Source organism: Desmodus rotundus, chromosome 13 (genome assembly GCF_022682495.2).
Source record: "Desmodus rotundus isolate HL8 chromosome 13, HLdesRot8A.1, whole genome shotgun sequence".
Classification (NCBI taxonomy): Eukaryota; Metazoa; Chordata; class Mammalia; order Chiroptera; family Phyllostomidae; genus Desmodus; species Desmodus rotundus.
Genome location: NC_071399.1, coordinates 93,882,999 through 93,895,788, shown reverse-complemented (window position 1 = coordinate 93,895,788; position 12,790 = coordinate 93,882,999). Strand labels below are relative to the sequence as shown.

The 12,790-nt window shown below is 46.9% G+C and overlaps 1 protein-coding gene across 1 annotated transcript in view; it reads right to left on the bottom strand.

Annotated features, from left to right (window-relative positions):
* Positions 1-12,790, bottom strand: part of FREM2 (FRAS1 related extracellular matrix 2) — a 98,530-nt gene that overhangs the window by 37,991 nt on the left and 47,749 nt on the right. The window contains exons 3-6 of the mRNA XM_024566750.4: positions 10,908-11,054; positions 8,939-9,169; positions 4,557-4,682; positions 3,090-3,341 (exon numbers count right to left, since the gene is read on the bottom strand). Coding sequence (XP_024422518.2) covers positions 3,090-3,341; positions 4,557-4,682; positions 8,939-9,169; positions 10,908-11,054 — 756 coding nt within the window. The remainder of the gene's footprint in view (positions 1-3,089; positions 3,342-4,556; positions 4,683-8,938; positions 9,170-10,907; positions 11,055-12,790) is intronic.

Here is a 12,790-nt window from a genome sequence, read left to right as displayed (position 1 = left end):
GACATGTGCTCCATAGAAGTCAAAACGGTGCCGGGGGAGGTGCTGGACCAAAGAGGCCTGTCTGTCTACCCTGGGGAAGGAAGGGATGGGTTGGGAGGTGGGCCCACCCAAAGTGTGTAAAAGTTTGGGAAGTTGAATGGTCATTTTGAGAAAGCTCCTGGTCCATCCCACACCCAAAACTAATATAGTCCCAGGGAAATAAAGAAGCGCCCTCTGTCTCTGTCTGTCTCTCTCTCAGGTCCTTGAAAAACTCTGTACAGTAAGCAGTCCAGGTAATAACATACTCCTGTTTCAGGTGAGGGACGCAAGCCCAGGGAGAAAAGGGACTGGGCAACAAGAGTCCTTGACCAGAAGGTAGCAAAAGTGGGTCTACAGCCCAGGTCTCCTAACACCCAGTCCAGAAAGCCCGACACTCGGTCTGGCCAAACTGGTTTGCCCACTGTTCCCCAAAGCCAGACTCCTGCAATCCCAGAATGCTTTGCCGTGCTCTCCAATCACCCAAATACTCTCTGCCCGTTAAAGCCTTTATCCCTTTGTCCCTTCTCTGCCTCACAGAACGATCACACCACTCTACCTGCTTGTCTCCTTTTCACTGTGGAAATAAATTGCTCTTCTTTAACCCTTTCTGTACTTAGCTTTTCTCTTTCTGAATAGATTTTACGCATCCTGGCTGATGTCTCAAATGTCTTCACAGTCCCCACCCATCACTTAGCAGGTGCACAGCCGACACTGACCGTGTCATGTGCGTGGTTGTGAGATTAGATTTTTTTTAAGTGGCCAGGCATTTCACAAATCCAGTTCTGCTTCATGTCACTTTTGTTTTTAAGTGCTGTGATACCTACACCACTGCCTTTAATTCCCTTCCCACGTGGAAAACCGGGTACAATGCCCATTACCCCGTGAACTCTCGCACCGCCTCTCGGGGTAAGACGAACGCCTGCACAGACGCCCTTCCTGGGTGGCCGCGGTACTTTTGAGCATAAGCCAGGCATGCGACAGGCCAGCCACCATCGGAAGATGTCAACTTCCACAACGAAAAAGTGCAGGTAAAACTACCATCTCATTTTACTCACGGAAACAGAGATTTAGAGACATTAATAAAACTTGACCAAAATGCTAGTGACAAGTGTTGGCGAGAATGTGGAGAAAAGGGAGCCCTTGTGTACTGGTGAAGAAATCTGAAACACTAATTCAAAACCTTATATGCACCCCTATGTTCATTGCCGCGTTATTCACAGCGGCCAAGGTATGAGAGGGACGTGAGAGTCCACTGGCAGGCAGCTGGATAAAGAAGAAGTCACGCCTATATCCTTGGCCGGACAAAAGAATAAAATCTTGCCGTTTACAACCACACAGATGCACCCAGAGGGCGTTAAGGCAAGTGAAATAAGTCAGAGAAGACAAATGAGACACGACCTCACTTACTATGGAATATGAACAATAAAGTAAATGGACAAACGCGGCAGAATCCAATCCACAGACAGACCCGAGAGGACGGGAGGGTGCTTGGGTGAAAGTGGGGGCGGATCAACACGTACGAACTGCCGGTTACAGAAACAGTCAGAGGGATGTGACGCGAAGTCTCGGGAGCATCGTCACTAACATGGCAATAACTCTGCGCGGTGTCGGATGGGCGCCAGGCTTTCGGGGGTTCACTTGGTAAGTTAAACACAGGTAAGACTCTGCGATTCCACCTCGGGAGTTATTTGAAGAAAACAAAACTAACCCATGCTCCCTGCGGCCTTCTCTACATTGGCCACGACGTGGAAACAACCTAAGAGTCAACAGGTGGAGGAACGGGGCAAAAAGTGTGGCGCATACATAAACGGGACACTATTCATTAAAAAAAAATACACAGAGGTCTTTCTAATGGCAGCAACATGGGTGGGCCTGGCGGCACGATGCCCAGTGAAGTAAGATGGAGAAAGCAAATGCCAAATGACCTTACGTCCTTTGGAATCTAGAAAAGAAAAACAGCTGATAAGCACGGAGGAGAGATTGGTGGTTCCCAGAGGCAGGGGCTGGGGGGTGGGCGCCATGGGCGAAGCAGGTTAAAGGCACAAACTTCCGGTTGTAAAACAGACAAGATGCGGATGTGACGGGTGTGACTGTAGGTAAAATACTGTTTCACCTGTTGCAAAGTTGCTGGTAGTTGCTGATAACTGAATTTAAAATAAAACTTCTGTACTTATTTACATACAGAAGAGAATTTTTATTAAAGTAAAAAAATTAACGCAACATTTAATATATATTCTAATAGCTTATGCATGCCGGGTACAATCTAAGTGTTAAGGTAAAAACTTCCTGAGTTTTAAGATGATTTTAGATGAAAGTCTTTTGACCTTCGTCCAGCTTTTCCTGAACCAAAGACGCACCATACTGGCCCTTCCCTCTCATCCACCGTGAGGAAAATTCACGAGGGAAAAGGAACACGTTCGAGTCCTGGGCCCGATCGTCCGCTTGCTGCTCTCACTTCTCTCTCTAGATCACGCGCCACCTTCCTTCCTGTCCTCTCTTTCCTCCCGAGAAGCAGCATGTGTTTCCCGAACTGGGAAGATTGTTTGGTGGAGGGATTACTGTGCGGAAATTTCCTTTCCCTCCAGAAGAGTGGTCTCCACAGCCCTCCTTTTGGGAGCACGGAGATGCCTGTTGAACTTAATTTTCCATAAATTTACTACCTTTCTAGTTATTCACATAACATCCTGTCTGATGGGTTTCTTTGGAAAGCAAGTTCAAACCCTGAGATTTAAGTGACAAAACAAAAGCTTTAAGAGCAAAACAAAACACAAAAAAGGGAGATTTAATTGATTAAAATTGCTTCAATTCTGCACCATGAAATTTTAAAAGTTTCATCAGCTAACAGTAAACGGCATTACACAGAGGGAAAAACCACACAGGAGTGATGTTTGCCCTTGAAAAACATTAAATTAAGACAAATTGTTGGCTGTAGCCAACGTGAGCCTGCATCACACCCTACCGCCAAGCGCGGAGTCACTCCGCACGGGGCCTCCTCGCACTCGGCCCTGCAGGCTGTGCTCCTGCTGGTCTGCCTGGCAGGAGGAAGCCTCTCCAGGTGAACCGGTACTCACCGTCATCTTTGTCGGGGACAATCGTCACCCGAGCCCCGGGGAACTCAGCTCCGATTCTCCCGCCCATGGGCATGCTCAGAAGGACCCGGAAGGTCTCTTCCTCTTCATACAGAGAGTCATCGATGATCACGACCCGGCACGCTTTCTCACGCTCATCCTTGTCAAAGCGGATGACACTGGTGTGGTCCTCGGGCCTCGAGATGTAATCGGAGTAGGACAGCACCGAGGTGGGCACGGTGCCGCTCGCCGAGCCTGGATGCAGAGAGAGGGCGATGGTGTTTTACGCCGACCCAGTCACAAGGCCGTTTCCAGAGACAATATTCACGTGCAGCATTGTGACGGCCAGTTACTGTCTGTGAACACGCCTGGACTCTGCCCCTGGTTACTGGCCTGGCCCCACGGGTCAACTTCACCATGGTCTCAAACTTAGGACAAGTAGTCCATTTCAAATGTTTTTTTTTTTTTTAAATAAAGATTTTAATTATTTTTAGACAGAGGGGAAGGGAGGGAGATAGAGAGGGATAGGAACATCCATGTGTGGTTGCCTCTTGCATGCCCCCTGCACGCCCCCTACTGGGGACTTGGCCTGCAACCCAGGCATGTGCCCTGACTGGGAATCAAACCGGGATCCTTTGGTTTGCAGGCCAGCATTCAATCCACTGAGCCACACCAGCCAGGGCTCAGATGTTTTCTCTACTTCCTGCCAGTGGTTTCCTAGAACAGCCCAGTGAAACAAAACAGTAGCTCCCACTAGTCGATGCTCGCTGGGTGCCAGTGACCTGCCCGCTGGTTCGTGCCTCATGGACCCTCTCGACCACTCTCCTCTCTCCGGCTGGGCTTTACGCATTCGGGGATCAGGGCGTAAAGAAGTTAAACTCCTTGCTCTGGGACCCCACACGGAAGGCGGATACCCCGAGGTCTCCACTACCTTCCCATGAAGAACACGAACAGGGAGTTTGAAGAGTGTCGGCTCGGACATCAACAGCATAGGTGACTTTTTCTTTGGCATTCTCAGGAAGTCTACCTGATTAATGGACATTATGTATTCGTTTTCATTTTGTATCAGGTAAAATCAACTTTCAGAGGGTGCTTGCCCATCACAAAACAAATATTCTGAAAGTAGCTGATGACGAATTTCTGATTAGTTTGCCATTAGTTTCTTTCCTTGGGTTTGCATTTTTTTGACACTTTGTTTTGTTTTCCTTGATTTTGTAACGAGGACTCGCTTCGACCTGAGTGGCCTTGGGTGGGGGAGGGGCTTCAAGTTCGTGGGATCCACAATGCATTTGATACTAGAGTGAGCAACGGAGTGGACCAGGTATTTCTGAGCAAGCGGCAGCAGAACCCTCCACTGCTTTTATCCTTTCTCACTAAACTTATAAAATAAAATGCTCCGCTCGTGGCCCGAGGCCGTGTCTGCAACATGTTAAAGAGGCTTGCTGATATCTGGGGGGCGTTTCGCGCTACCTTGCTGCGTGTAGCAGATCACCATCAGCTCCTGGCTCGCGTCCCCACTCCTCCGGACGGGGATCCGCAGTTCGCCGACGTCCTCCTCCACGGAGTATTCAGACTGCGGAATAAACACAGTGGATTCTAAGGAGAGAACACAATCACAGTCGTGTTACTTGTGTCTGAACTTATTTCGGAAACAGTCCCTGCAAATTAAAGCTTCTGCAATGATCGATTTCCCCCCTTGCCTAGTCTTCTAGGGTAACTCGTGCAAGGGGAAGGAAGGAGAGAGAAGTCGGTACAGAGCATGCAGGCCCCAGGCTAGTGAATTCCTCACCTAGAAGTAAAACCCAAGATCACTTCTCCCTCCAGAAATCGTTTTCTTCCCTGTTAGTAGGAGCTGCCGGCTCATGTCCTTTGACCCCAGCTTTGTACTCTGGGCATGAAGCCACACCTTTCAACCGGGCAGTCACCTTTTAGAGTTGGAGGAGACCTCAGAAGTCATTCTGTGCCACCTCTTACTTTACAGATGGGGAAACTCCAACTCACAGATTTGAACTTATTAGTCAAGGACTCTTTCTGGTAAGTCAGCATTAAAACCCAGATCTTGTTAGATGTACCAAATCTGTTCTTTTTACCTTGAATGTGTTCCTTTTGAATGATTAAAAAATAATAATGCGTCGTTCAACACTTGGTTTCCTTTGTTGTTTTTAAAAAATAACAGTTCCTTTAGAATTCATAAATTTGTTTACCAGCCATAAGGAACAAGCCCGCTCCTGGGCGCCCTCTGCCTCAGCAGGAGCAACAATAACACAGAGTCCACAGCAGTGTGTTTGTACAGTAAGGCTCCGTGATTCATCTTTAAGGTATTTGAAAGGCACACTAGATAATATAAACGGCACAGAGTGTTGAACAAACACCGTTTAATGTAAAACTACGTTCAGTTCAGCGAAACATTCAGTTCAATAATTTGACGTGATAACCCCAAGCAGATGCTGTGGCATTTGCCCGGGGAAAAATGTGATGCAAGAGTGTATCATACAGAATGTGCCTATTAATAAAATTACAAAAGTGTTACGCAAGAGTGTATCCGTATAACTTACATGTTAATATGCATACAGGTACACTAGCTGCAGAGCAGAGTAATAAAGGAACAGAATGTGCCACGTCCCAGGAGCGCAGCCGTGTCTGGAAGGTGTGTGTGGGAGGAAGTGAGGGCCACCGTGCGGGAATAGCCAACTGCACCGAGTAATTGGGGACCGGGGCGAAGGGGCCGCAGGGTCACCCTCTCAAACCCAAACGGCAGTCACTTCCACGTGACTGTTGTTTCTTTAAATCTCTAACTTTTTTGACAACGAACTTGCGTTGATTTTATATTTTCAGATTGGTTTCATTACTCTTTATTTTGAAAGATGAAGCAGAATAAAGTGAATGCATTTTTTTTTAAATCAGTCAATGTGACTATATTGTAATGAGTACTTTGATTTGCAATTGCCGCTTTTATTTTTAGGTTTAACTGTGCAGTAACTTAGGCAAAAAAAAAAAAAGACTTCTGTTCTCTTAATAAAGTAGTTGTAGCTACATTTGAAAGGGAATGTTCCAACTGACCTTTTCTCAATTATACTGGGTAGATTAAAAAAAACCAGACCCTGCTAGGAATCTGATAGAAACAAAATCCCTTCTACATTTTCTTGCAATCACAGAACAAAGCGGGGAAAGAAAATGCAGTGTGTGGATAAGGCACTGAGTGTTCATTATTTTGAAAAAGTCTGGCGCATTCAGAGCCTTCTGGAAGACGTTCCGGGACACCTCCAGGCTACTTTGGTGACCAGAAGCCTGTCCGACAAGGGGAAATGAATAGAGACTCCATCCCTGTTGTGTTTGAACTTGGGCAGTTCTCTGACACCTCTGAAACAGGTGCAGGAAAATTGGATAATTTCAACAGGCGCTTGGAAAGAATCAAATGAGAATAATGAAAGTGTATCTAAGTAACACAGTAAGTGTAACAATTTCCCGTGAACTCCGTGAGTGCCAAGATCACTCTTCAGCATCAGGCCAGCACGTTGGGTAGTGAGACTCTCTGGGTCATCTTTGTGTTATTGAATGTTTTCATTTTCTAGATGTGGAAACTTTGAAAATGTTTCAAATCACTGGAAGAGTTTCATTTTGCACCGCTTTTTTTCCTCATCCACTCTACAGTGCCAGAAACTGTGTCCTGTACTTTTAACAAGTATCTTGCTTGAGTATTTGTTTTCAACAAAGAATTTTTTGTTTCTCTTAGGGTGGTAAACAGCTACAGAGTTCAAAAAGAAACAAGGTTTGGCCTGGCCGCTGTGGTCAGTGGGTTGGGCGTCGTCCTGAACGCCCAAAGGTCTTGGGATCACTTGCGGTTCGGTCTGCCGCCGGGGCGTGTGCGTACGGGAGGCAACTGATCGATGCTTGGATCGTGTGCGCTGGATACAGCTTTAATGCTGTGTGAAAGCATCTCACTGTCTGTCCTGGAATCAATGTGCAGACGGACAGAGAGCTCACAGGCACGGTGATTCTCGGGCAGAGACTTACGAGAGAGTTTAGAAACACACCCTAAACCCTGAAATCCTTGAGAGAGTGATCGTTTGTGGCAACAAAGAGGCCTGTTCAATCTCTCAAAGTCTCACGTTACGTCTATGACAGACGTAACGGCACTTGTGCTTTATGGTCTCTTTCATCAGAATGCCGCCACGGGAGACAATGAATTTTTTTCTTGGTCTGGGCGTCAGGGGGCCACATAAATGCTGTCTGGTTTGGCTCAGGTCACACGACTAGAAGTGGCGGAGTTGGGAATCGAACCTCAGGTCTTCAAGAAGACATGGGGCAGAGACGGTGTAATGGGACGTGTGGCGGCTATTGCTGGGGGGACCATGGCTGAGGAGGAGGGCTGCAGGTCCTCTATAAAATTGTCCGGTGCCTCGGACGGTCATAACGTGAAATAAAGTGATTCAGAAGTATGATTCGGTAGCCTGCAAGATTGTAGATTGTAGAGGGAGTGTGCATATGGGTGTGTTATTGTGTGTGCATGTTTCGTGTTTCATATCCCACGTCTCGGACCTCTTAGGCATAGAGAGTGTCACTCTGGGCTTAGAGGTAGGAAGGCACAGACGAGGTTAACTGTCTTCGTCCTTACAGCAGAGTGTGGCATCGATGCAACTGGGAGAATGAAACATCAGGAAGTGACTTGTAACAAACTCTGACGCAGGAGCCAGTTCATCCGTATTAAGGCCGCCACGGGCTCGTTGGAAAGAGAGGAGCTCTGTTACTCTAGAGCTGGCCCCCCACTCGGGGCTGGAAGAAAACCTGATTACTTATTCCTCACTCATGCAGCTAACGTTCATGTCATTCAGTGCTAACTCCCTTCATGGAAATCATAAACATAACTGAACTTCACCTGGAACGAAAGGCAGAGATGTTAGTTAAACAAACAGAGCCGGAGCTCCAGTTCTCTCTCCTCTCTCTTTAATTAATCTCGGTGTTTTAACCCGCGGACTTCCACACGCGTCTCTGTTTCAGGCCCTCGGCAGATTGTATCTTCACAGAGCATTTCAGAGTTTTCTGGCCGACAACATAAAGCAGGCTGGCAGCATAAAAGAAACTCATGTCTGGCTTCTGACAGGATTTCAGCTTTAGAGGAGTCTTTCCAAGCTTTTTATAAACGCCAGCCTTCAAAAGCTGTGCAACCCCCCACCGCCCGCCCCAACACCGCCCACTGCAAGGAGACAAGCCAGGACTGTAGAAGTTCGGCAGGAGGAGGCAGAAGGGAGGGAAAGGTCGAGTTACACATAAAAGCAGTGGAGTTTACGTTGACCAACCTCAGCCAAGGGTGCGCACTGACAAGCAATGTAATCTGTTAGAAATTAAGGGCAAGGCTTCAGAACAGCAAGGAGGGGGAGCGGGTGGAGTGGGCATCAGGGAACAAACCGGGAAACACAGCAAAATGAAAATCTTCGGCCAGTGACTGAAGGCAACTGGAATAATTGCGTGTAATGTGCGGAACAAATCCGCCCCAGAGTGATCTGATTCGTAAACTATTTGTTTAAAGCACCGTTTTTAAAGACAGTTAAGAGACTTTAAAAAGTAATGAATTAATTGGAAGAAAATGAGATGCTGGTTTTAATGGATAAAATTATAGTAAGAGGAAGAACACATTAATGATCCTGGGCTTATTTTTCATCATGTAGATGAAAATAATAACCTCCTTTCATTAATCTGGGGGCTCCCTCTCCCCCCAGCACAGCTGAGAATTCGGAAACGCCAGCCTGGAAATGGCTCTCCACGGAAAGCCCAAACATACATTAAACATAAAACTCTCCTAACAGGGTATTTGGTCATACAAGCCCACCCCCCCGCAGCAGCCCCCGCCTTACCGTCCCCGGGGTCCACGATCTCCACGGTGGCGGCGGCGGGGGGCTCCAGGGCGGCCAGCACCGGCTCGGACAGCACCACCTGGAATGTCTCCGACTGCTCGTGCGCGCCATCGCTCAGCACGCGCACGCGCCACGCGGCCCGCGTCTGGCCCGGGTTGAACTGCACTTGCTTCTGCGCTTTGCCCTTGAAGTCCTTGTCTTTCTCTGCCGTCCCATCCCGGGTGCCGATACCTGCACAGAATCGCAGAATTCCTCATCTATATGACGATGCATAAAGACGTCTTCCCTCGAGGTTGCCCAGGCGAGTCACCGAGACCCGGGCTTGACGCAGAATCAGAGCCCATTCAGCGTCAGCTGTGATCACGGTCACCTGCTAGTCCACAACCCCGCAGGGCGCCTGGCATTTAAGAAGCACTCAAGAAAATATGTGTTGAGTTAGTGACTAAAGGTTGGGGTTTTTCTTTGGATAAGCTCACTGTACTTTTTTATTAATATAGTTTTTACACTTTGCATTTTTTTCCCCTTATTTTGTTGTTGTTCTATTACAGTTGTCTGCATCCCCCCCTCCCCCCTCCCCAAGGGTTGTTGTAAAGAGTAAAAGACAAAGTGATGTGCCCTCAGTTGCTTCTTGTACGTGCCCTGACTGGGGATCAAACCCGCACCAGGCGGGGCTCCAACCAGCTGAGCCTCCTGGCCAGGGCCAGAGACTATTTTTAGATTCAGGGGTAATTATTGAAACATCAGGGGAAATTATGGGGGCAGTTGAGAATCGTGGCCACGACAAGGACATGCGTGTGAGAGTGGGTATGTGCACATGTGTGTGCTCACACATGCACACATGCATCCATACACATGCACAGTTGTGTATACCCATGTGTTAGCACATGTGCTTATATATGCACACTCCTATGTGTGTGCTCATGTGCACACACTCGTGTGTGTGTGTGTGTGTGTGGTATCTGCTGTTTAAGGCATTTGAATTTTAGGGACCCATAAAATTTCAAAACACCCTTTAAAAACATATGTATGGTCATAACTTTTTATTTTGCCAACATTTTTCTGGATTCCTACCTTAGTTGACACTTTCACTCAATAAAAGCTCCTTTAGCCCATGAAAATTCTACCAGTCTAAATGTCTATAAAACATATGGTACCCCAAATAACATAATTCCTTGGGGTGCTATCATTTTTTTTAAATTAACAAACCAAATAGCTTGTGTCAATTATTATATGGCTGCTTAAAATTACCAAGATACCTATTGGCAAAAATATCCATTTTGCACTTATGTGAAATTAAATGTGAGCTTGAACTGGAGTTTTGGAAGAGTTTTACTCGTCTGCTTTTGACTCTCGGTTTTATTTAAAAGGATAAAGTAGCAAAAACGGTTACTGTTTGACGCTGTCCTGTTGCTCCCGAGAGAAGTCCCAACTGTGTCTTCCACACGGAGTCGGGGCGGTTGCGGCTGTGGTGGTCCCCCAGAATTGCGACAAACAGGGAACCACACTGCCCAACAGGTCCCTGACCAGTTTTTTGTTTATTGTTAAAGTGGCCTTCACCTGTGTTGTACGCTGATATTTCCGCAGACTTTTATCTTACAGATGAATTACATAATTGCCTACACCTATTTCAGATCTAGTGCCATTTAAATTTTTTAAACCTCATCAGTGATTCCTGCCAGTTTTGTAAAGTTATTGTCTTTCAGCAGAAAGACCCTATGTGAGTTTGAAGACATATGTATTTTGGCTCACATTTCTTGTTTTTACAGCCTCCTGTTTCGATGATTTATTTATTCCTGACACAGAACTTCTAGCATGTTTTCTTTAGCTGTTAAAGGCCTTTTCAACATCAACATCTCCCTGAACTTGGAAGCTAGAGCAGCAACCTCAACATCTTTGATACAATCGTTATACAACTTTGAACTTTTGCTAGAACATGGGGTTCTGTGCCAGAAGTGGACATTAAACTTACTAATAAATGAGGTCTCTCCCAAGTACCCTCTGCGCTGAAGAACGACATCTAGAAACTTGGCGTCTTCGTTGACCAGGTAATAGTCCCTCTCAAAGGAGATCCAGGCCCAATTCAGGTGGAAGCGCTGCTGGGTTAACTTGTTTCCGCCTAGAAAGCAGAGATTTAACGCACCAAATTAGCGCTCGAGTGCATGACGTGGAAAATTCCCCGTACCTGAATGACGCAGACTTACGAATCACTGTAGCTACTTGGTTTGATACACAACTCCAGACTCTGCACATGGAGATGCAGCCTGGTGTTCGGCGACTGTCACTCAGAAACACAGTAACTGACATAATTATTCACGAAATCACTTGATCTTTAAGAGGTGAAATCGGCCATGGGGAAGGAAGCAACCGAGGTTCACCATCAACTCAAGTAGCCGAGTTGCAGGATGACCTGCTTGCCACAAGGTGCCGCTAGGGAGCAGCCGGTCTACAGAGAAGGCTGCAAGGCTCCTCTGTGCTGTTAAAACACACACCCAACTCCCCAAATTAACTTTTTCTGGTTCGCTGAGCAATCCGGTGGAAGGCTTTCATTATAACCACTTAAGAAAAAGCAAATATCCCGTCTCCGCCTCCCTTCTCCACTAGATTCCACTCCATTCCGTAGAACAAACAAACAGCTCTTTTCACCGACTCCATTCTACTCTGAAGATAACACCGCCCCCCCCTACCATCCCCCCCTCCAAAGCGGGGAGCCGCTGCCGGTCAGGAGAAAATAGCCCTTGTGTGGGATCCCTCTGATGTGAAGCTGCTCCGCCAGGTGAACCAAAGGAGAAGCGTTATCAGCTGATCACTCCGCACGCCTCCCTCTACTTCCTTTGATCTACAGCAATTATTTTGGGGCAAGGTGAGGTGTGTAAACGCAGACATCAGGAACTTCTTTTAAGTCTTTCTGTAACAGGGTGGGGAAAAGCCCAAATAATAAACACGGCAAGAAGCCCAATTTGAATTCCAGTTTCCTCTTTTCTGAGAGCCCATTGAGGGAGCTGCACAGAACGAGAAGAAAGGAGAGAAAGGAGACAGGAAGAGGGGAAGACCTCAGTAAACCGACGCACCCAGAAAGCTGCAGGAGGGGAAACCTAGCGAGGGGACAAAGGAGGGGAAAGTGCTCCACTTTGCTAGAAATTTTAAAAATAAAAACTGCAGCGATTTGGAGTGAACCATTCACTTGTCTGAAAGATCAAAGAAAAGGTGCAGGACAGCTGAGATTCTGTAGGGACATCGGTTTTCTGGTTTATTGTTGTGTGTGTTTCTCTATGTCCAATCACAGCGCATTGTAATTCTTTATCTGCAGGAGAGCGTTTGCTTCTAACTGCCCCAGCACCCAGGACGGGCGCTGGGCGAGCCCACTGTTCTAGTTTTCAGGTCCCACGGAGTTCCCGGGACGTGCCAGGACCACTTACTTCTTCACTGAAGGAACCTATGGAAGAAGTATGACTTTTAGTAGTGAAGTAACTCCTGCTCGTTTTATTCCTTTTTTTATATGTTTATTGATCTTAGAGAGGAAGGGAGAGAGAGAAAAAAAAACATCGATGTGAGAGAGAACCATGGTTTGGTGGTCTCCTAAACACTTCCTGACCCGGGATCAAACCCGAAACCAGAGTCTGTGCCCTGGCTGGGGATCGAACCCACAACCTTTTGGTGTATGGGATGACGCTCCAACCAACTGCGCCACCCGGCCAGGGCGTTTTACTACTTTTTCATAAGTTTCAGCTTACACCAACAAAGCACACACTACAGTTTTATCTGACTTGTGACTAGTAACTTCCGGCCTGTTCAGTAACTCTTGTGTCCGACGAATACACTTTACTTTATAGCTTTGTGTACTTTATTCCTATT